The sequence below is a fragment of the Tyto alba genome, unplaced genomic scaffold, assembly GCF_018691265.1.
Source record: "Tyto alba isolate M040663 unplaced genomic scaffold, T.alba_DEE_v4.0 Super-Scaffold_2, whole genome shotgun sequence".
Taxonomy (NCBI): Eukaryota; Metazoa; Chordata; class Aves; order Strigiformes; family Tytonidae; genus Tyto; species Tyto alba.
The window spans coordinates 73,023,936-73,046,897 of NW_024881282.1; the positions used below are offsets into that span (position 1 = coordinate 73,023,936).

General features: G+C 34.7%; 1 protein-coding gene across 1 annotated transcript in view; it reads right to left on the reverse strand.

The window, feature by feature from the left end:
• Positions 1-937: 937 nt before the first annotated feature.
• Positions 938-22,962, reverse strand: part of TBC1D22A (TBC1 domain family member 22A) — a 185,967-nt gene continuing 163,942 nt past the window's right edge. Inside the window, exon 13 of the mRNA XM_042792451.1 lies at positions 938-4,195. Within this exon, the coding sequence (XP_042648385.1) occupies positions 4,067-4,195 (129 nt within the window). The 3' untranslated portion in view covers positions 938-4,066. The remainder of the gene's footprint in view (positions 4,196-22,962) is intronic.

The window sequence follows — 22,962 nt, forward strand, 5'->3', positions numbered from 1 at the left end:
GACTGCTTTTGTACAAGAAAATCAAGAAACAAATAGCTTTCAGCTACGTCTCCCAGCACATTCCTTGTGAGACCTTGGGGCCTTTACTTCAATTTCTTGATCTCTTCTGCTTTTGAAAGAGTAATTTGAAAAATCTCCCCTTGCTGATTTTCTGCAGGATCTTCAGAAGATTATAGCAGATAAAGAAACACAAATTTCATTCAAGATGAGAAACCAGCATGATTACAATTCATCGTCACTCAAGCACATTGCAGAAAGATTGCCCATTGCATCCCTAGGTCTCTTTTCCCCTGAATGCTGTGTGGAGTTTTAAACAGGGAAGTTATTAACTTTGCCTTCCATATAACCAGGCCTGCCTATTTTCTCACCAGATTCAGCTGGATTATTGGAAGTCTCCCACTAGCATCCTTGACATAAGGGACTCAAGCTTCCTGTATGTACAGGGTGTCTCTCATTGCTTGTTAATCTACTTAAATCTTCTTTAAAATTCCAGATCTTATTGACCCTAACACTACCTTTCACTGTCTGCCCCCACGGAGCTGAAGCTTCCTCTGCTTCCTCACCTCCAGAGATGTACAGAATTCTGTACCTTCTTTGTTTGCTTTGCCCTGATTTGCTCCACCCACCTCTTGGTTTAATTCTGCTGTGGTGTCAAATCTACCTTCATCTGCTTTTTGCAGAAAATGCTCAGTACCTTGTATGTATATGGTATATGCAGACATACTTTTGGAAGTTGACTGTGTACTAACTTGCAAGATCTACAAGATACATGGGCAGCGAGTTGAAGAAATGTAACTGAGAACAGAGGGTTTGCTACTACATTTGCTCTTGTGATACAGGGTTTTGAGACCATAAAACATAAACATACCAGAAACATGCTTTGATGTAGTATGAAATGTGCTTGATGAAAGCAATAAAAAAAGCTTTCCACTCGATATAGCACTTCATAAATATGCATTTATTTCCTCATCTTTCATCAGTTTTACAGTTTTAACCAGTGCCTCAGTGTTAATATTTGTCAGAAGCATACAATGGAACTTCAGATACTTCTATTCTGTAGTTCTGAAGTTACAAATAAATTCATGGGCCCTTCCATAAGGAACTGAGCCAAAAAATAATGAAACTAATTTCTTATAACATATTACAGAGTTACATAAGATTTCAACTTACATTTCTATCCTACTCCATGTACTGTATTTACATAGTTAACTAATCTATTATTTACATTTTTCAAATACTGTAGTCATAAATCTTTTTATATTGTACATTCTTGTTTAAATTTTTATTACAGAAATTCTTTAACACGCATTTTAGACACTACAGTTTCAGTATTTCACATGAGTTCTAGGAAATTACTAACTGGTTTCACTATTGATGTGTCAAGATGCCTCCTTCATAAGAAAATACATACAACAAAGGAATTTTATAATATTCTGAATCTTGAATTTTGAAAAAAATAAGTACATGGGATGTAATAATGTTATTTCATTTTCTATGTAATATTTTGTTTGGAATGACATTTTACCTGAGATGTAGAATTTTTAAATGTAAGGTGGTTTTTTTTTTTAATAAAATGAAGTACTTTATGTAAATCTTAAAGTATTGAAAATTTGAAGTTTTACATAAATGTTGGCCTTCTATTTACTGAAAACTATTCCTATCTGTATAGATATATAAATGTTATTTATATATCTGCATCATCTTTTCCAGAAAAGTCTATATCTACATAAATATGCATTGTTTTTATAGGAAACTTCACACTATCCTTAAAAAGCAATGTGCTCAAGTACAATACTCAACTTCTGACACAGACACAATAGTAAATGTGACCTCTAATGGTAATACTTTCTTCCAAGAGAAGTAAGAGGTACCTGTTGAATTTGGAAGACATGGCAGACAACTTATGTGGACCCAATGAAGTTAATTTTATATATCCAGTCCCATAAATGTTATGCAAGAGCATCTGACACAGCAGACAACTTTGGGTCAAACTTCAATGTTACATGTAGCTACCTAAATAACATCTTAATAGAAAAAAAGTTAATTATAGAAAACCCTTACAACATCGTACATTTAATGCTGTGTGTCTTCTCTCATTACAATAATATGCATTTCTATTAACAAATGATTGTAGATACTAAGTTAAAAGCAAATGGTCATAAATTTCAGGGTTTTTTTATTCTGTTATTGGTAGACATTCTGTTAGGCACAAGATGACATTCTTTGTAAACATAAATTTTTATACACTAGACCAGGAACTGAAGTTATAGAAAATAGTATAGGGACATTTAAGAAACACAGATTCACTACATACTTGAGGCACAAATGCAGCAATCTAGGAGGCCTGATCTTGTATCCATCGCAACTGAAACGCCCAGCTGACATCAGTGGAACACAAATGCATCCTAGTCACCAAACACTCCTGCTTCTGAATTAATTCAGTTTTTCCTCTTCTACCAAAGATTACATATGATTTTAAAATACAGAGCTCATAATCACATGTTGTTAAAAATGTATTTTATTCTATTTACCCTGAAACACCTAAGTATTACAAAGTCAGTGTCAATAACTAAGGCCCCTAAAACAAGTAATAACACATCTAGAAAGCTTTCTTCAAAATATGTATCCACATATTTTTAAGAACTTGAAAATAGTCTTCCAATAACAAGTCATAAGAGGAAACCTCTTGAAGATCTTTTATTTCCCAAACTTAAAAGTGCACTACACTTTTCGTGCAATGTTGTGCCACTTGAGAATTGAAGTGAGGAATAACAATTCTGATCTTCCAGTATATTGCTTATTTCAACCCTCACCCTTAATAACCTGTATGTATAGGGTAGGCACAAATTAATATGAGTTATTTACATCCAACAGAGCAATATCAAAATTCTTAACTGAAAAGATTTCTTGAAAATAAGTAGTGCACTTAAATGATGTAAGATTTAAGAAATTATTCTGTATCCCATGATTATATGAAGAAACATTAATTTAATTCTATAAAGTCATAGAGGATTTTTATTCTGCTAATGACACAAGAGTGATCTGAGTATATAGTTACTGTTATTGGGAACTATCTTCTCACTCCCTCTGAATAATCAGAAAAAAAGTAGTAAATTATTTAACAAATAAGCTTTGGAAAGATATATTAATTTTCCTTTTCTAACATGCTAGAAATGGAGAATAAGGCAACAACTAAGGTAAAAATATATCTTGCTTTGTAAACTAAGCTGCTCAATACATTTCTTAAAAGTGAACTTTCATGCTGAAAAATTGAAAGGCATTGAAAGAAAAAGCTTTAATTACTTTGACAAGACCACATCTTCTATTTCATTTGATATTTTAAAAACACTCAAAAATATACAGAGGGATTTCTTTTAGTGTTGTAGATGAGACTTCAGCTTTAAGTAACTCCTTTATATAGCGAAAAAGCTTCTAAAGCACCCTGCAAGACTGAGTAATGCTTAGAAAAATGCCACCAATTTCCATTGCAGACTTCTATATTCTTGTATTATTGAAGTATTCTAATGTAATTCCATGGAAAAACAACAGATGGTGCGTGAATATCAGTGTCTTCTGAGTTATAACCAGATCTCAAAACATAGGCCTTGCTGTCTCATATGGTCTATACGTCTATGAAAAATTATTTTTTTTCCATTCAAAGTAAGTAACTTTTACTGACCAAAACTGGCTGATAAAGTCATGATAGGTGACACTGAAGAAATGACAAATCAATCCATACGCATTTATAAGTCTTAGGTACATACAAAAATTGCTCAACATAAATTAGATTGCAGTTCTCCTAACTAAAGATGGAGAAAAAAAGAAAAAAATTTTATGACTCATTTTTCATGCTGAGCTAAAAAGTTCACTTTTAAGTTCATTCAATGCTCAATATCCTGCTTTGTCCATTTCTTTGGTATTCTGTTCTCATTCTGCAAATTCTAACAGAATTTTAATGGTCATCTTAATTCAAATGAAAGAGCAATGAGTTGAAAGCACAACCAGAACAACAGATGCCATAATACTGCAGAACACATTGGTCTTAATGATTTCTGGCTCCTTATATTCATTTCTTGTAATGATTAGGGGCATCTGCAAATGCAAACTTCAGTCTGTAGGCCTCTGCTAGGAGTACGCTAATTTCTTCATTTCCCCAGTGTACTGTGGGCAAATTTTGTAAAAATATCAGCAATTCCTAGATGGAGAGAAAAAAAAAAAAAATATATTTTTTCAAATACCAGTGTAATAGGAATGTGTTACTTATACAATGATTATTTATAAGCAATCACTCATGTAACACCTCAGTATCCCAAACAAATCTGAGATCCCATCAGCTTTAAGTGATTTTCCTGTAACTTTTATAGAAATACTTGCTATTCAATCTTTCAGTTCAGAAATCAGCTAATTGTAGATGAATCATGGCTATTTTTAATACTGAGAAAAATAACAATAAAAAAAAAAAAAAGAGTGTGAACTCACTTGCTCTGTAAATACTATGAATGAAAGAAAGCAGTAATGCCCATGTGTATAAATTCTATGTACCCGCACTTGCCCTTGTATGATTAAACTGCTACTGGTGTCCCTGATCATGGATGGAGACCCCTTGCTCAGACAAACAAGAACTCACACACAATGTATCAGAATCATTCCATTAGAATTCTAAGAGGTAAACAGTGTTAGTATATTCGTTTCATAGCTGGCAATTGAGATACTTGCCAATTACGACCAAGCTCTAGAAGTTTTCACATATCGTTTTGTATATAGTTCTTTAAAATTTCCACATGTATCTTCCACATTTATGATCTTCAACCTACTTTCAGTTCGTAACTTCCGTTGCCCAGATCCTTTCAATATCCGTATGTTAGGTATGAAAAAGAGAAATACCTACACTTCCTCTTTAAGGAGCTATAAAACATTAATTTAATTTTTAATAACTTACATGTTTTTAGAACGTCTTATCAGGTGGGTAAGAGGCAGCTAGCTATAGATAAAGCAAAGTTTCTGACTACGTTGCAGGTGTGCTAAAATTCTCTTCCCTAATTAGTCTTTTCACATGCAAACATGAAAAATATCTTTCTGGTGCTGCTTCTTTCCAGGTGTGTCTTGTATATTCCAAACGGTAATTTAAAATTAATTTTAAAAGGTCCTAAAATGCGGATTCCTGATTTTGTAGGGTATATGTTTTATTGTAGTAACATGGTATCTGCCAATATGCCCAATCTCCTGTTGGCCAAAACTCCAGCATTGTAGCTCTACGCTGAACAGTGATGCACACAATCAAATCCCAATGATAGCACCATCCCATCACTGAATGGCCAAGAGGATCTGTGTCATTGCCTGTCCATAGTATTGTTGTGCTCCAGGGTACCAAGTTATATAATTGGATACATACTCAAAATTATGATTGATTGCAAATTCTGTAACTTTTGACAAAAACTTCCCAGTCACTTCAGGTGTTTTCCCTGACATTCTGGGGAGAAGTCCCTGACACTGATGCAAAGATAAGCTAATTTTCTACTTACACATGAAAAATTACAAAATAAATTACTTTTTCAGTCAGTCACAGTCAACTCCCATCTCCAACTCCCACGTCGATTCTTAGCCCTGGTTTCCCACTCTTTTTTAGTTTCTTTTCCCAAAGTATCTTCCTACAGCTCAGTTTTTTCTCCCTCTTGTATTAGGCCTAGGCAAAATTAATTTCCAAGCAGCCTATGTCCAGGAATAGAGGTAATGAGGAGCTCACTGGGACAGTTCCTGTATGTTCAGTTCTGATGATGGCACCAAAATCCATCACGACGCACAGCAGCACAAAGTTTCAAATCCTCACCTTTATGCTGAAACTTGCCAGCTGTGAGACGACTCTTTGGAAGATCAACTACCTCAAATTCTTTCCCGAGTTCATGTAAATGACAATTTTATAAGGGTCATAATTTGACCAAAGTTGGGAAGTTACTTTTTTTTTTTTTTTTTTTTTTTTTTTTAAATAATTGGTGACCCAAAAGGTCACAAACCCTCAAATGTGATGGAAAAGCCACCTTAGGACAAATATGAAGTTCATGTTTTAAACTTTCCAAATAAAAGACTGGCTGGAGATCCCGTGTCATACTTTTAATTGTTTTGACAAAAACATTCCTTAAAATTTAAGCTGTGGCAAAGTAGCAAAAGGGAAGCTTTTGGATGAGTTACATCACAACAAACTGAATGTGGAATTTTATGATGGGAGATACAAAGCAATCGTAGGAATAAGAGCAGTCGTTAGGCCTTCTTGTATCTTCTAGGTGCTCTATTTTTGCAGTAAAAATGCAGACAATTTTTGCACATTTGCATATGTGCATATATTTGTGAGCACGTACATATGTATATTTTTGCATTAATATGTTTGCTAAATTTATTCTAAAGAGCAGCAATTAAATTAAAACCACAACCATTATCTTGATATAAATCAGAATCCTGCAATATCACATATAAGTACACAGTGAAATTATTCTTCTTCATAAGGATCTTATTTCCCTTGTCCCCTCTTCTCCCTCCTCTGCAACTGCTCTCATGGAAGATGGCTGTAGGAACCTTTAGCTAGGATTCTGTGGTTTAGGAAACAGCGAGGAGCAGAAATGAACATGAAATTATTTTTTTTGTGTGTGAGAGAATAATTTTGGCTTAATCTATTTCATGGTCTGGCTATACTGGTTCTTGTAATATGAAACAAGAAAGGATAGAAGCTGAGCAGTACTATATATTTAATTACAAATAATAAGTAGTAATACAACAGAGTTAGCAAGAGATTGCCTCTATTACACTTGAGAGAACACATTTTTAATAAAGTGTTATACAACTGCCAAAATCCCACTTTTTTTTTTTTTTCTGTCGACTTATTTGACAGTTATGCTGATAACTGTAATTAATAAATTAGCAGTGCAGAGTAGGAAGGTTGTGTGGAGAGATGATAAATGTCTACCTTCATTAATTTTTTTTTTTTCTTCTTTTTACAAAAGTAACTTTCAACCAGCTCCAGGACACAGCAGTTAATTCAGTGAGTTTTGTGAAATTAGATCTTTTACTGTTTGCAGTGCCAAGACTTTGCTGGGTCAGACTTCTGATGCAAACTGGTATAAATGATTGATATTGCTTGAGCAGTGTTTTGGCTTTCCTTTGGGCTACTGTTCAAATAAATTTGTCCTAAACCAACCCTATAGCCTCTGGAGAACCACAAGCCTTCTAGCAGACCTCAGCACTTGTACATTGCAGAACATCACTTGCTGCAACCAATATCTGCCTGTACAGAAGGTACTACTAAGTGATCCAACAGCTAGTGAATGAAAGCTAAACTGTTTCAGCATGAGATTAGAAAGCTGGATTCTACATTGGTCACATATTTGGTCCACTTCACTGACTGTTTCTGTGGCAATTGTACATGTTTTTCAAACTAGAAAATGTTGCTTCACGTTTGTGAAACACAGCCAATTATTGTAAATTAATGAATTCTGCTTATATATTCAGTTTTGATGGATAGGTGATCATACAGGATATGCATATCAGAAAATGACTGCAAAAATAGAGTTTATTTTCTTAAAACCTACATAGCTGTCACTCTTACAAACAAATAACTGCTCAATGACTAAAAAAGGAGATCAAATAAGTCACTCGTATTCATTTTGTTCCATTTACATTTCCAAAGCACTGAAGGCACATTATCTTAAAGAACAAAACACATTTTCTAAAAGAAATTTACAGTTTCAGAGGACTGTTTGGAAATGGCCCATGGAGAACCAGACCAAACACATGATTTTTATCCCAGGAGACACAGTACAACAGCAGGAGAAAGCAGGTGCTCCAGGCTTAAGGCTGGAAAACTCAAACCATTCAACTTTACATGCTTCATTGAACACGTGAAGACTACGTCTTCAATAGTGATACTATACATAATTTAACATGCAGCTCAAATCTGGAATGGGACTATTGGTGAAGAACTTGTTTAATACTTCTATTATTAATTGCAAACTTCTTAACAATTCCCATCAGAATTTAATATAAAAATAAATTACAAAGTAATGCATTGAGACCGTCCAAGTCCATTCTGTTTGGGTGTGCATTTTGCCACTGTTACTAAGGGAAAAGACCCGTTCCTTAATTGCTCATCACAGTCTAAGACTGATACTGACTAGTGAATATGTGCTATACATCCAAGTGAAGTAAGTGTCCAAAGATACACTACTTGAGTAATTTTCTAAAGATAAGGCTTATCTTCCTGTGATCTATTAAAGAGTTTAAAAATTGGCTCAGATAGAAATAAATCTTACATCTTGTTAAAAATAAAGTAGAACTTGGCAAAAAACCTATTAAAGAAAATTTTATTTTCTTTAACTGCTAAAGAAAATCATGTCACATTTATTGCTATCTGAATATGGAGCATTCTTTGAAAACAAACAGCTCCCCTCCTCCCCCCAGTGAAAAATCCCCAAAACCAAAAGAAAAAGAACCTTAGTCTCCGGATTTGAAGAAATGTATAAACATATGCTAATTCATATTTACAAATCCACCTGACAAGTTTACCTGAACCTCCTCAATTTAGCATTTATACTTACAAAAGAGCAAAGATGATTTCAACAGTAGTGACTCAAGGGTATTCATTTATTTTTATTCATTATTCTTATTTTTTCTCCAACAGATAAAGCAGGACCCACTAGAATCCATGTGTAAATAAGGTATCCATGCTAGATGTTGAGATTCATTTTCCTATCCATGTTCAGAATTAAAATATGAGACACCCTTTGAATATGATGAATCATGAACTCGAATGGATATTTACCATAAAAAACTCATTCCTGATAAACTGCCTAGTATATTTCAGGACAAGAAAACTGAGTCCTAAAAGCAGTATTTGTAAAATATTCCTGCAAGAATTTTATTTTCTGCCTAATTTAAATGCTGTTGTGATGTGACCTGGCTGAGGAATCAGGGAAGCCAGTAGATCATCATCAGAGCTGGGGTTTCCAAAGTCTCAGTCCAATGTTTGCTTATTTTTTGGTTACATCTCCAACAAACATTCTCAAAATTACACCCTTTGCATTTGGCAAATAGAGCGCCCGAGTTTCACCGGACTCTTCCTGCGCTGAATCGCTGTATTCATCTCTTGAACGAAGGCCCAGCCACACGGCCCAGCCTGCCAGCACTTCAGTTCAGTCTGTACATTTGCCCTCTCGTGCCACACTGCGGAAAGGCATTTCCAGCCTCCCTTTGTCAGAGCCATTCAGGCAGCAGCAGGTTTCTTCCCTACTGGGGAACAGTCACAGCTATTTGAGGGATGTACAATCAACAGTTAATTCCTCATCTATGGAATAACTTTATTAAATTCAAACAAAAACACCAAAACCCCATCAAATACCCCAACCACAACTATTCCTCCCTCCCCACCTCCTCACCAAATCGCTGTTTACTTTCACTACTGTTCAAAATATAAAAAAGAGTATTTTCAAAGTGGTAAAAACCTTAACATCATAGGGAATGAAACAACAGTGATACCTTTTTTTTTTTTGCCTCAGTCTTGACTGACCAAGTCTGCCCTGAGAAATCACAAGTCTCCGTACGTAGGAGTAACAGCTGGGGAAAGAGGTACTATCCATAGCAGAGGAGGACTGAGGTACTACTTAGATTTGTTCCTCCCTCCCACCAAGTACAAGAAAAAGGTAAGAGATTTTAGCACAGGGCCACTAACATGGTTAGGGGGCTGCAGCAGATGTTTACCGGGAGAGTGTGAGGAAACTGTGGGATTTTTCAGCTGGGAGAAGACTAAGGTAGGACCTGAGAGAAGTTTTCCACTACATATAGTGAGGTTTATAAAGAAGAGAGAGGGGCCAAGAGGCAATAGTAACAAGTTAAAACTAAGTTGTCATAAGAAAAAGCCCTCTGCAATGAGAGTGCTTGAACAGCTTGCCAGGGAGACCGCAGAATCCATCCACTGGAGTTTTCACACCTCGCCTGGACAAGCCCTTGAACAGGCTGCTCGAGCTCTGATGCTAGCTTGGCTTTCAGTGGCAGATTGCACTGTGGGCATCCCTTCCACACTGAAATTTTCATGCATTTTATTTTTTTTTTTTAAAGGACATGGACTTAATTAGAAAAGAAATACAAAATCACAAGAAAAAACTGCTTAACATATTTACTGATTTGGTCCATTTCAGGAAACAATAAAGGTATGTTTCCCAACAAGTAGAAGGATGAATTTTTTTAATTTGGAATTAAAGGATATAGGGGGCTCGTGTAGCAGTGTTGTTGTGTCATACCACGAAAAAATTAAAAATCTAATTAAATATTTAAAAACTGATTTCTTATTATGGCAAAAGACCTAAGCATAAGTATTTAATATCCTTTATGAAATATTTATGGTTTATGTTGATGTATTTAAACTACAATTCTGAAATAATTCTTCAGCACATTTGAAACTCAACATTTTTGTTACCAAACTCTTTTTTACAATTTAACTCATTGCATTTCCACAACTTCAACTGCATTTGAATTTACATGATACTTTACAGACATGTTTTTATAAGATATACTAAAACATGTTAAACCACTTTATATAGCATGCTTAACTATGCTACAATATATAATGTATCTTTAAACACGAGCAGCTGTATAGAATGTACTTTTAAAGTAAATGTACTTTTAAAATGTCATTTTCGTTAGATAAATCAACATGCATTCTAGAACTATCCTATTCACTATGTAATCACAAGACAGTGGTAAACTTGCTCCAAGTGCTGTGGGATAAAAGTACCTTTAGAAGTATGAAAAGTAAAAGCACCAGGTCTGTGTTTTAAACATCACAGCAATAAGATCTGGGGGTAATACTGCCTGTTAAGCAATGGCTGTTTTCAGAAATAAAATTATTCTTGAGGGAAAAAACTCTTATCACTCAAGATCCAATACATGTGTCTAAAAGAAAATACCAAACTACCAGATAGATATCTCAAAAAGATGATTACCAAAGCCCTTGTTCTTCAGTGTATTCCTCAGTTTCCTCTAAAATCAAAATGGTCACGGTCTGTTCCTTGTAAACTAAATCAAAACTGAATACTGATAAAATGTCACAAACCACATTTTTAATAATTATTACAAAGTTATCAGCCTCTTCCTCCTCACTGAGATCGTAACCCAATGAAACCTCAGCCCATTAAAACAATCTTAAAAAACCCCTGAAGCAAAGGAAAGCAAATTTTATCATGTTTTGAAATCTGTTCATTAGCAAATGCCCTTATAGTATGAAGTCCACTATAATCCCTTTAATCAATATACTTTTTAGCATAAGATTTGGCAATAATTCTAGTTATTTGGTAATGGCTATCTACAGTTGTTATGCTATTATTGTCACCCCCACTCTGTGGATCTTAAAGGAAGGAACATCAAAACCAATTATAGAACCAGTAACATGTTGATAGTTAATAAAACATAAAAATGTGAGCAGAGCACTAAGTCTCTTCTCTGATAATCAAAGCCATTTATTTACTTTGAAAACTCAGTTCAGACTTTTTTGTCTGTGTGAATTATTGACGAAGTTCAACTGCAGGGTTTTTTTTTAACAGAAGAAACTTAACAGAACGTAAAAACCAGTAATAGAATAGTGGTTTTATTTCTAGTTAATATAAAAATGGCAATAACTAAAGTTAAAATCAAACTTGATCACACTGAGGAAATGAATAGAATTACTTTTTAATGTCAAAACTGAGAACCAGTCTATTAATTTAACAAATAAAGGCAGTCCTAAAATACAGTACTTTTCTACTGCTTTACAGTATTCTTCCTGCTGCTAACTGCAATATAATTATGGTCTGAGTACTTCGGGTCTACCACAGCTCTGTTTTGTACTGATAGGCAGAATCCGCAATCTTACTATATTTTATGATCATGAACTTCTCAATATTATACTTTAGGACTGCATATAACTAAATGAAACATAAATTAACTTTATTTATAATCTTTCATTATTTACTAAGGAATTGCTAACAGCTATATTTTGAACAGGAACTATATCTGTTACATATCACGCACCTGTATAAAACATTGCAAAATTTATGGGGGCAATTTGATTAAATGGCTTCTTTATGAGAGTTATTTGTACTTTCAAAAGTTGCGCTTGAAATTTTAGAACATGGCACCTACTTTTAAAGAACTAATGAAGTGCAGTACTACTAAAATTTATTTAGAGGAATTATTGAGACAAGCTAAGGAGAAAACCAATTATTACCACAAAAAATATCCATTTATCTTTTTAGATAATATAAAACAGTAATAAACCATATGCATGCGTACAAAGAATTCTAAATGTTTTTATGATTTTATGGGAAAATATATAATGTGGTGCTAGAGATAGCCAGAACTGGACAATGATGCAAATTTTTTTTTTCCAACCAGATGTGAACACTCAACAGGCAAAAGAAATACTTAATCTAGGAATGATTTCATTTGTATTTCCTTTACAACATTCTTTTTCACTTACTCATATTTGGGATTGTCACGTGTGAAAGGAAATGGTGGCATGGATGGCTAGTACCAAGCAGGCATCCCACTTGTGGACTTGGTCCCTCCCCTGGATTGCACAAGGAAGCAGACAGAGAGACTGATGTGCCAGAGCTCCTGCCTGGCCAAGACCCTGTAACAGCTGCAGTGGCCAGGCTGGTAACGCTGTGCAATGCCAACCTCTAACCCCCTTCCCAGATACTTAGGATGAAGGACACCCGCTGCTCTGGGACTCGGCCAAGCTCAGTCCCAATCTTCCCCCTTCAGCCTGCTCTCAACGTGTCAGTAACCATCACATTGGCCAGTAACATGAAAGCACAGGTCCAGCACACACTGCAGAGCCCAGCTGACCTTCATCAGTTGCTTTAGAGCTACTTTTCCCTTCTTCCTGCCCCTCGCCATAGATACGTAGTGCACCAAATAAAAAGGACTCTAGCTCTGAGACAAGTTCTCTTTCCTTTCTTGAGTACTGTTTTCCTTCTTTCAGTGCACTCTGCAATATTCCCTATGCTGCTGCCACTTCTTATTTCTCCAGCTGTCTTAACCTGCTACATGGAGTTGCAAATAATGAGCTGTATTTCTGGAGTGCTGTGCATCTTATTAATTACCTATGTCTTGGAGTCAGAGAAAACATTTCTTTCCTAGTGGGCACAGCTGGAATTGAGAAAACTAAGATTTCAAAATCTAATATTAAAGAGATAGTAAGAATAGGTCATCTACTGCAGCTTAAGAAATATCTGCTGCAGATACAGGTTAAGAGGCGTAAGTGGACCTGGACCCTGGAGTGGTACAGGTGACCACCTGCATTGCTTCCTGAGCACGGAAAGCTTGATGCAGTGTAGGCAGCGATGGCTGAGATCACACAAATCACTCTGGTTTGGATACTGGAATGCAATAATGCCCTCCTTGTTCTTGTAATTTCAGAGATTATTGGTGAACCTTAACTTTGATAAGCAGAAGATGGGGAAATACCAGATTATCTACGCTAAGTGGCAGGAGCATTTAAGCCTACACTGGACACAGTCTGAAGGATTTGGGAGAGATATGTTATTGGCAGGTCATAAATCAGTGTAACCCAAGAGCTCTCACCTTGAACGTGAAAGTTCACATCCTGTCCCCTGACAGTTTAGAGGAAAAAAACCAACCAAACAAAAAAACCCAACCCCATTATTTGCTGAAATAGCAAACATTCAACTTCATAAATTCAGTGCTAAATTTGATGTTTTTCTTGTACATTTCTTTATTGCACATTACCTAAATTATACAACTATAATTTCTTGAAAGGATTATTAATTATTTCCAAAGAACTATTAAACATTCTTATTTAATTTTTACCTTTCTTTCATACACTGTGATGTCTTAAACAACAGACCACAGCATACAGAACTCAGAACAGTATGAAAATAACTACAAAAAAAAAAGGTTAGTCAGAGTTCTAACTAGATTTGTTGCATCTTAAAATGGATACTTTTAAAAAAATTCCTAAATAGGTTAAAGGTGAATTTCTCCTGCTATCAGCTTACATTCAGCAACTCAAGTGCATAGTGATTCTCAACATGTATGTATTTTTGATTCTTTGATTCAAATATATAATATATATATTCTTTGATTCAAATATACATTTTTTTTATTCTTAATTTCAGCTGAACAGTCTCCCATTAATCTTTTGAAAACATACAGAAGTACGCTACTCTTACAATTAACTTCATATTCCTAATAAGAACTTCATAGAAACACACCTTAACATTCTGAAAATGAAAGCTTATGAAAAGTTGATGGTCTTATCATTTCCCTTTCATGTTTTTCTTTTCATGACTACTGAAAAAGATTCCTGGACTCAGCATATTAAAACCACTAAAACAGCAATTAAAGTTCTGTTTCATCCAGTATGGTTCTCTTACACAAGTCATTAGCAACCTTAATTGCTAATCGTAAAATATGTGGTTCTAAAGAACTATGTCAGAGAAGCTGTGCTCACGTAGCTAAAGGGAAGATTTACATCTTCATTTACACAGGCATGAAAACATATAAATTAATATGGTAAAAACATACATTAGAGGACCATTTCTTAGCTGATACTGTAGGCAGCTTTATGTCCTTGCTCTCAAATAAGAACAAACAAAAATGAATAGAAACAAAAACCAAAACCACAAGTATTCCCCATCCATAAATCTTAAAACAGGAAACAACTTTGTATGTGAGATCTTTTTCTTAATGAAAATTACTATGTACGTGTTATTATCTGGAAGTTTATAAGACAAAGTTAAAGACATAGACTTAAAAACAAAGGAAGCATTGACACAGAATCTAAAAGATGTTCAACTCCACAAACAAACAGTTCATTTTTGTCATATCTTTTTGTGAACTGTCTCAAAATGCTTCAAAATTACATGCACATGAAATACAAGAAGTTAATGTACTGATACAGAATATTCAATACTCGAGAAAGAAGGGGAAGTCATCTTACTCAAACATTGATGTAAATTCATATTTCAATCAGCCAGTCCAGAAAAAATAGTCTTGGGTTCTTCCTTACTTCTTAACAAGAGAAAACAGAACTTCCATTTTAAAAATCTCATATGAAAACTGAATATCCCAGGAAATGTCCAAGATTCCTCAGTACTCTAACTGCTATAGCACAGAGCAGGGTGGTCCTGAACTGCTCTGATTATACTTTTTGCCATAGTGTTTTATGTAACATTGCTATATTGCTCGCATTTGGAGATACGTGTACTTCTTATGTACCAAAATATAAATCATAGCAAATAAATAAAATTTTAAAAAGTACAATATATCACTTGTCACTAGCTCCATGCAACAAGCAGAAAATAAAGAAAAACTGATGCAAATATCCAGAGTATAAGAAGTCATGAAGATAAGAAGTCATTTAAAAAAAAAAAAAACAAACTCCGAACAAAACCCATCTGTACATAGAACCTGCTGTACCAATTAAGACTGCAGTAATCATGGCAGAATTTCATTTCTGAAATTAATTGCCAATAAGTTACTACTTTGTATCATTTTCTTCTGTAGTCAATCAAGATCAAAATATTTGTACAGCAGATTCCAAATTAAAATTTATAATTCTGCCTCTCTATAAAGTCCATATGCTATCCACTGTTCTTGGTTTGGTTTTCCAATAACCGTAATTCGGTAATGCATTTTAAGTGGAACTGTTTGTACAGCTCCAAATTCACACATGCTCCCCTCTCTACAATGCCTTAAATTTTAACACTGTAGTATGAAAAGCTAAAAGCTCAGCAAAAAATTAGAAAGAAAATCATAAAATACCAGTTGAATACAATGAACCACAGGGACAAGAGTGTATCAAAATTTTATATATTTCAGACTTAAAACAATTAATATGTTTTGACAAAAGGTATTTCACACTGTAAATTATTCTGAGTAAAATCTCATCTTGTTTTAGAGAAAACATATATTAAGGATTGCTGATGCAAAATTGCTTGTATATATATAACTTAAGTATTAATGTCTGAGATATATAACTTTTACATCCAATAAATATATCACAATGCAGAGGCTACTTAAACTAGTGTATTTTTAGAAGTAAAACAAAAACTTAAACATATTTCAAATAGAATATTGTCAGTATCCTAGGGATAAAGGACTGAAATAAGTCATTTCCATTACGTTGTTCTGTCACCCACACCACATGAATCCATATATACGTGTTCTGTTCTGAATAATAAATAAACATTCCCCACTTGACATGTCAAAACCCACAAAGCATTTGTGCACCTCTTAAAGACTTAAGGACATCAACACAGAGAACCAATGACTTCGCAGTGGAAGAGAAGAACCAAATCACCTTCATGAAGGTACCACAGTTAAAGGCAAGGACAGATAAAGAACCTGCCCAAAATCCTATGTGTCTACATTGGCAGGGAATCTGACGACTGAAAATTTCCAAGTTAACCTCAGAAGCCTCACAAAAATCGGTAACAAGAATCCCAAAGTCCCTTCAACCCCGAGGAGAACACCACTGTTCACATTAAGAAATCATTTAAGCTTCCATGGGGAGCAAAACATGCAGGCACAAGAGCACAAAACAGGATCATCCAAGCTGCACAGGTTCTCTCAATGTACAAAACCAACAACATCCCCCCTCACAAATCTCTATCTTTTCTGTGATGCCTTAAGAGAATAATATATGAAATTGCATTTCCTTTGTACCTCTTAGAAGAAATGATGCCTCAGTTGGAAAGAAGTTCCAAAAGTGCTTCCATAGACTATCAGACTGAAGCATTAATTCAAATTAATACAATATAATTCATTTGTACACTATACGCTAAAAAATAAAAATATTCTAAAGCAGTATAAATACTATGCAAGAAACATGATTAAGAACTGTGCTCCAGACATCTCTCAATCTGTTGGAGACAACAAGAAACACAAACCAGGATTAATCCTACTGTATCACACAGTAACATACATTTATCGAGCTCTGTCAGAATGTATGTACTGTGCTTTACCTCCTGATATTTTACATAGAAGGCGCTTCACTTTAATGGTTTATAAATCAAAGTGGAACAATTTATATATTTTTGATCAATCACCAAAATTATGTTATGACTTAAATCTTTACCCCCATTACAAAGCAATCCAAATGCATTCTAGACAATTATCACCCTCCCTCTCAAGCTCTGTTTAAATAAATAAACTACATTCCTTTAATACTGTCTGCTAGAGCCAATTCTTCATATCCGAATCTCCTGTTGTTAGTAAACATAATTCTGAAGAGATTACACAAAAACCAAACAAATAATTCTCATGCAAGTTGCAGAGAAATGCAACTTTTCCAAAGCATATAGACAAAGAATATATTACTGGGACCATGGAAAAATAGTAATTCTAAATGGAGTACATGGAAGCCCTAAGGTACATACAAATATTCTAAGGCCCTAGGATTCCAAGACAATTAAAATACTAACACATTCTACTTATATAATATATAATTGCCTTTCTTAGATATCACTATACTGATAAAAGTATAAATCTACAACTTCAGCTTTGGCTAACCAGTATTTGAGATCAAACTTCTAAATAAGATGATGAACGCATCAACTTCCATGGAAAATATAAGCTTGCAAACCAACAGCTGAACGTAGGATTTATTCTTTGCTTATCTACAAAAGAACAGCCTCCAGACACAAGCATGAGAGAAGAACTGAATGTCTTTTCAGTACAGTGGGTGACAATGGGCTGGGTTAATCTTTTCCAACTGCTGATTTTTAAGATTTCCAAGATTAAAGTCCTGAAAGTGCTTAGATCAGCAGTACCTCTTCTTGGTAATTCTAGTCCATACATGTAAGGAAATAAGTTTACACTCTAAAATGTCACAAAAATCTGCACGTTGAAAGCAGTGGCCCCTGTTGTGGTATCAATACCCAACAGAGTGGTTTGGCAGAGAAGCACTCTGACAATTTCAAAGCAGCTCCAGATTGGTCATCAAAGATAAAGCAAGTCAATATTCTTAACTTTCCACTATGTAAGGATAAATCTTTCTAAAAACACACAAAAGCAATATGGAGAAATAATGTTTTCATAACAATTATTTTAGCAAATGACAGACGCTAGTAATACATAAACTAAGTATTAATAATAGTTTGCAGCATTTCTCCCAGGTGTAGGGTTCTCGCACTAATGTGGTTTTGTAAAAATTCCAATTACATTAACAAAAGGCTTGTGGCTTTGTGGCCTTCAGAGATTTAGAGAAAAACCTCAAAAAATGTGTCTGAAGTGATTACCTAAAGACACAAACCCACACCTAAACCGAATAGGTTTTAATGAAAACTTTATACCAAAATTGATTTTACTCGGAGAATTGTGCTTTTGACAAAATTATTTCTTTTATAAAGCCATACTTTGTGAATAAAATGCCAATTTGTTTAAAAATATATTAACATGAATGTGTTTAAGGGTTTGGTCAAAACTGTGAAACATTTCTAGTGGAAAAATACTTCAGTGGTGTATTATGTGGTATAATGTAAGGGTCTGATGGGCTGATTTGCCCACAGTGACTGCATCTCTCATCTGATCCTCAGCAGGCAGATGAGAGGAGGAATTCCTGTGTTTATCGTAATCATCTCCAAGAGAGGAAACCATAGCACAGCTTGGAACATGTGGCCTTTTCTCACAGAAAAGAATAAAGACATCAACTACATGAAATATGACTTTCAGGGGTATATAACTGGTGGCAATTCCAGTTTGCTTTAATAGGCTTGTCTGCAAGCTGGCAATTCAGAGGCAGCTCTGTGCTATGCCCTGTCATCTTTTCTTGGGGGTGGCAATCTTTAAGAAAGGATGTGGTAGAGAGCAACAGCTACTAAGAATTTCAGATGTCCCTGTTGAAACTGTTGTCCTATGCAGATCAGCACCTGAAACTGAGCACATATGTAAGACCTGTGATGAAAAAAAATTGACACAAAACTTTAGTGACTCAGTTCCTGAGGACTGGATGCAACCACTGCTATTCACTCAGCTAACAGAAAGCAAAGGCTACTGTGCAGAAAACGAATTAGTATGGGATAAATGGGAGCTCTTACTGTATTTGCAAAGGGTTTTCTAATACAAAAAACACAACAGAGAGCAAATGTGTTGTCATGCATAAAGATCTCGCTCTTTATGGCAGCTGAAAGAGCTAACTAGGAGTCTACAGTGGCAATAGTAAATCTGCTATAATGGTATTTCTGGAAGAATTTTAAATCCAATTTGTTTACAAGTAGATGACAAAACAATAGGCATTTTAATTCTTGTTATTTTTACTGTCTTGCAGTTGCAATGAGACAATTTTGTTGTAAGATAGCAAAATGTACATGCACCAGCATTATAGGAAACCATAGGAGAGAATGTAAGATTGGAAGAGAGAAAATTAATCCTCCTCCATCTGTTTGTCTCAAAGAAAGGCATATGTCACTTCATCCTATTATTCAGCTCATACTCCAAAAGCTTTTAGTTTCTCTTTGTTCTCTTATCAGTAGTTTTGATTGAGTTTGGTAGTCAAGTGTAGAGGCTCCTGTGATTTTAGTCTTCTCCAGGGTTACACACTGATAAGGCCAATAATTGACATTGTTATGCAGCAGTTTCTGCTGAAGAAATAAACATGGAAAGAAAACAGTTTTCTTTGTAGAGAGATGTCTCCAGTGACAGCTGTGAATTACAAACTAAATGGAAGCCCTGCCAGTGCGTTTAGTTTAGCAGGTCACTTAAATTGCTCGGGAAGAACAAGAGTTTTTTCTTTGTTCATGAAAATCCTTTTTATATTGAAATGGAGAAAACACAGAGATCTCTTTGTTGTATTTACTGAAAATAAATCAAAACATTGGTTGATGAGAGAAAAATGCCTTATAGTAATCAGAAGGTGCTTTTTCTGGAAACTTACAGGACAATAAAATAGGATTTTCATTGTGTGGAAGATTTGATTTAAAACTTGGATAGTAACAGCATCTCTGTAAAAGACAACCCATAAAGCAAGGTTTACAGGAAATCTCTCCAGATTATACACCCTGCATCACATCCTTCCCCTCCTTTAGCAGCAGTCAGTCCAAATGCAACTCTTGACAACAGATGCAGACAAGAGGGGACCCCAATTTTGCAAGGTGTTTCTCCCAGCCTGCAAAACACATTGCTGGACCTGTACGGAGTCTGGTCTCAGAACCCGCAGAGCTGTAAAGCTCTGAACAGAAAACATACATCTATTTCCCATTACTTCATATAGGCTTCCAAGATAAGGAAGGACACAACTTACTAGCAGAAAAAAATTAACTTGCTTCTAGGGTTCAATTATGTTATTGGACATGGTGACAAAAAATAAAAAATAATGAAAAAAAGCAGTGATTACTCAACAAGTATTGAAGCCTTTTTACAGAAAATTGTAGTTTTTCACCACAACTAGGCTTTACAGAGATTGAAAATTTTAGACTTATGTTTTACAATAGCAATGTGGTGCTAACACTGTGTGCTTCTTAGTCAGCAAGGCTAACTAAAGATTACTAGATATCAAAATGTTTACGAGGTAATTGTGTGAAGGCAAAAACATTATACATGTTTTAGAAATGATGACTGCTGTTTCAAAATTCTACTCTAAAGCAAATTCATTGTCTAACTGTTTCAACAGCTGTGAGAACTTCAGACATTTTCTGTATCTATATATGATAGCAACCATGTATGTCAGTGGGAGTATTATTTGCCAGATACACAACACAAATTTGGGGCTGATTCCTACAGTCATAGTTAAAGCCAGGAAAGATCATTACTTATCTTGGTCTGACCTCTTGTGTAGACAATAGGAACTAAACTTAAACCTTTTTTTCCTCTTTCAGGAAAAACATCAATTTGAAATCCTTAAGAGCTGTAGAAATTCATTACTTATTTTGTTAGTGTCTTAGGATTTTTACGCTATCCAATTTTTCACATATTAATCAATTCACCTATTACTTTTCTTTTTGACAAAATAAATAAATATTGTGAGCACTTCAGTCACCCCCTCTGAGCCCTCTCTATGTCTCTGACTTCAGACATCAAAACTGGATGCAATATTACCAAAAAAAAAAACCCACCAAAAGGCAAAACAAGCTCTTATGTTCATTAATTTAAGGATCCAATTAGTCCCACGTATTACAGCATCATTCCTGGAGCTCATATTAAGAGCTGTCAGCTATGCTCCGCAGGATCTCTTCAGAAGCCACGCATCCCATGCTACAGTATCTCACCCCAGAGACACAATCTATTCTATATATTCTGTATTTGCAAAAATTTTTCATTTGACTATATCTAAATACAGCTTGCTTGAAGAGGTCAACTGAAAAAGCGATTCAAGATTGGTTTATGTAACTGCTCTGTTTTCTTCACTTTGTCAGAACAGTAATCTGTGTCATCCACAGATTTTTCTTATCTGCTATTTTATTAGTGGAAATACTGAACAGCATCGAGCCAATTACTGACTCCCACAGAAGCTCAATAGACAAACCTTCTCTTGAACAGGATTAGCTAAAAAATCCTGGTAGGACATCATATTATGTTTTTGTTGATATTGTTAAATGCTATTTAAAAGTAAAAAAAAAAAAAAAAAAAAAAACCAAACAAAAAAATAGACCACAATATGAAAACATTCTCTTGCGCACTTACATCTATCAACCAAATACATAATATCACCAAAGAATAAAAGTCAGTTTTGCTGTCTTGTTTTTTATCTAATGTAGATTCACTTTTCAGGAATAAAGATAGAAATTAAGCTGTTAGGAATGACATTGGTAAGAAGAAGTTTCATATGTTCTTAACTGATAGTGAGAAAATTGGATATGTAACTAGATACATAATAATTATTAGAAAAATACTATCTAAGTAAAGCTGATAGCATTTAATACTTTGTTATCTTTATGAACGTAACATTATTTTCTTCCCACATAGTCTTCTGAGATAAACAAAAATTGTCACAGATACAAGGAAGAACTTATATGTTACAAGCTTGCCATTAATATCCATAAAGGAAAATAAAGCTATTTTTGCAGACAATATTAATAACTATTATTATTATTAGCTGGACATACTGTGGTCACTGGCAAATTGCAGTGTTTATACAGTATTATCCTCTCATACCTTGGAGCTTCCTTATTTACAGTCTTCCTGAAAATCAGGAAAAGCCTTTGGATAGCATGCTCAAGTCTATAACAATGCCTACCCATGAAGAGAACAAGTCTATCACTAAGAAGAGTTCTGATAAGCTCTAAGTGTTAGATATGTTAACAAAATGTAATTGAGTATTCAAAATATTTATTGAAGCAAACATAAGTAACTAAGACTATATAAAGAGCTAAAAATAACCAAAATAATTTTAACTGAAGTGGATTTCTTTATGAAAAGTAAACATAAATAAAGGTAATAAAATGTCAAATTCTTCATTACAGTTTCACACTCATGACCTACACTGTATCACTTATTGGTAAGCGATCATGCTGCCACAAGGGAAATGATAAGATGCTCAGCAAGACTGAAACAGGACGAGACAGCATCCTTGCAGCCCCAGCGAACCATGAAGTCAGTCTACTTATGATGAGTGGAACCAGTCCAACCCTAATGCTACCTCATTTACTTTCTAACATTCTGTTGAGATAGCGAAGTTGCAATACAGATTTGGAAAGCCACAACAGTCCACTGCTGATTCATGCTGTTAAATCATGCTGTTAGCACATTATATTTATGCTGCTATCACACTACTTTATGATGGGAGACTTCATTATGGTCAGAGCTGGAGAAGATGATGAACTACATGTCAAGAAGAAACAACACTTGCTTGCCTGCATTAGAATATATAAAGTCTATACTTCAGGTGAAATTAATTCTAGTGATAAAGAAGCATTACAAGTTTCAGATACAGTCACACAGAACTCTATTTCAATGATTAAACTAACATACGGGCATGTTTTGCCA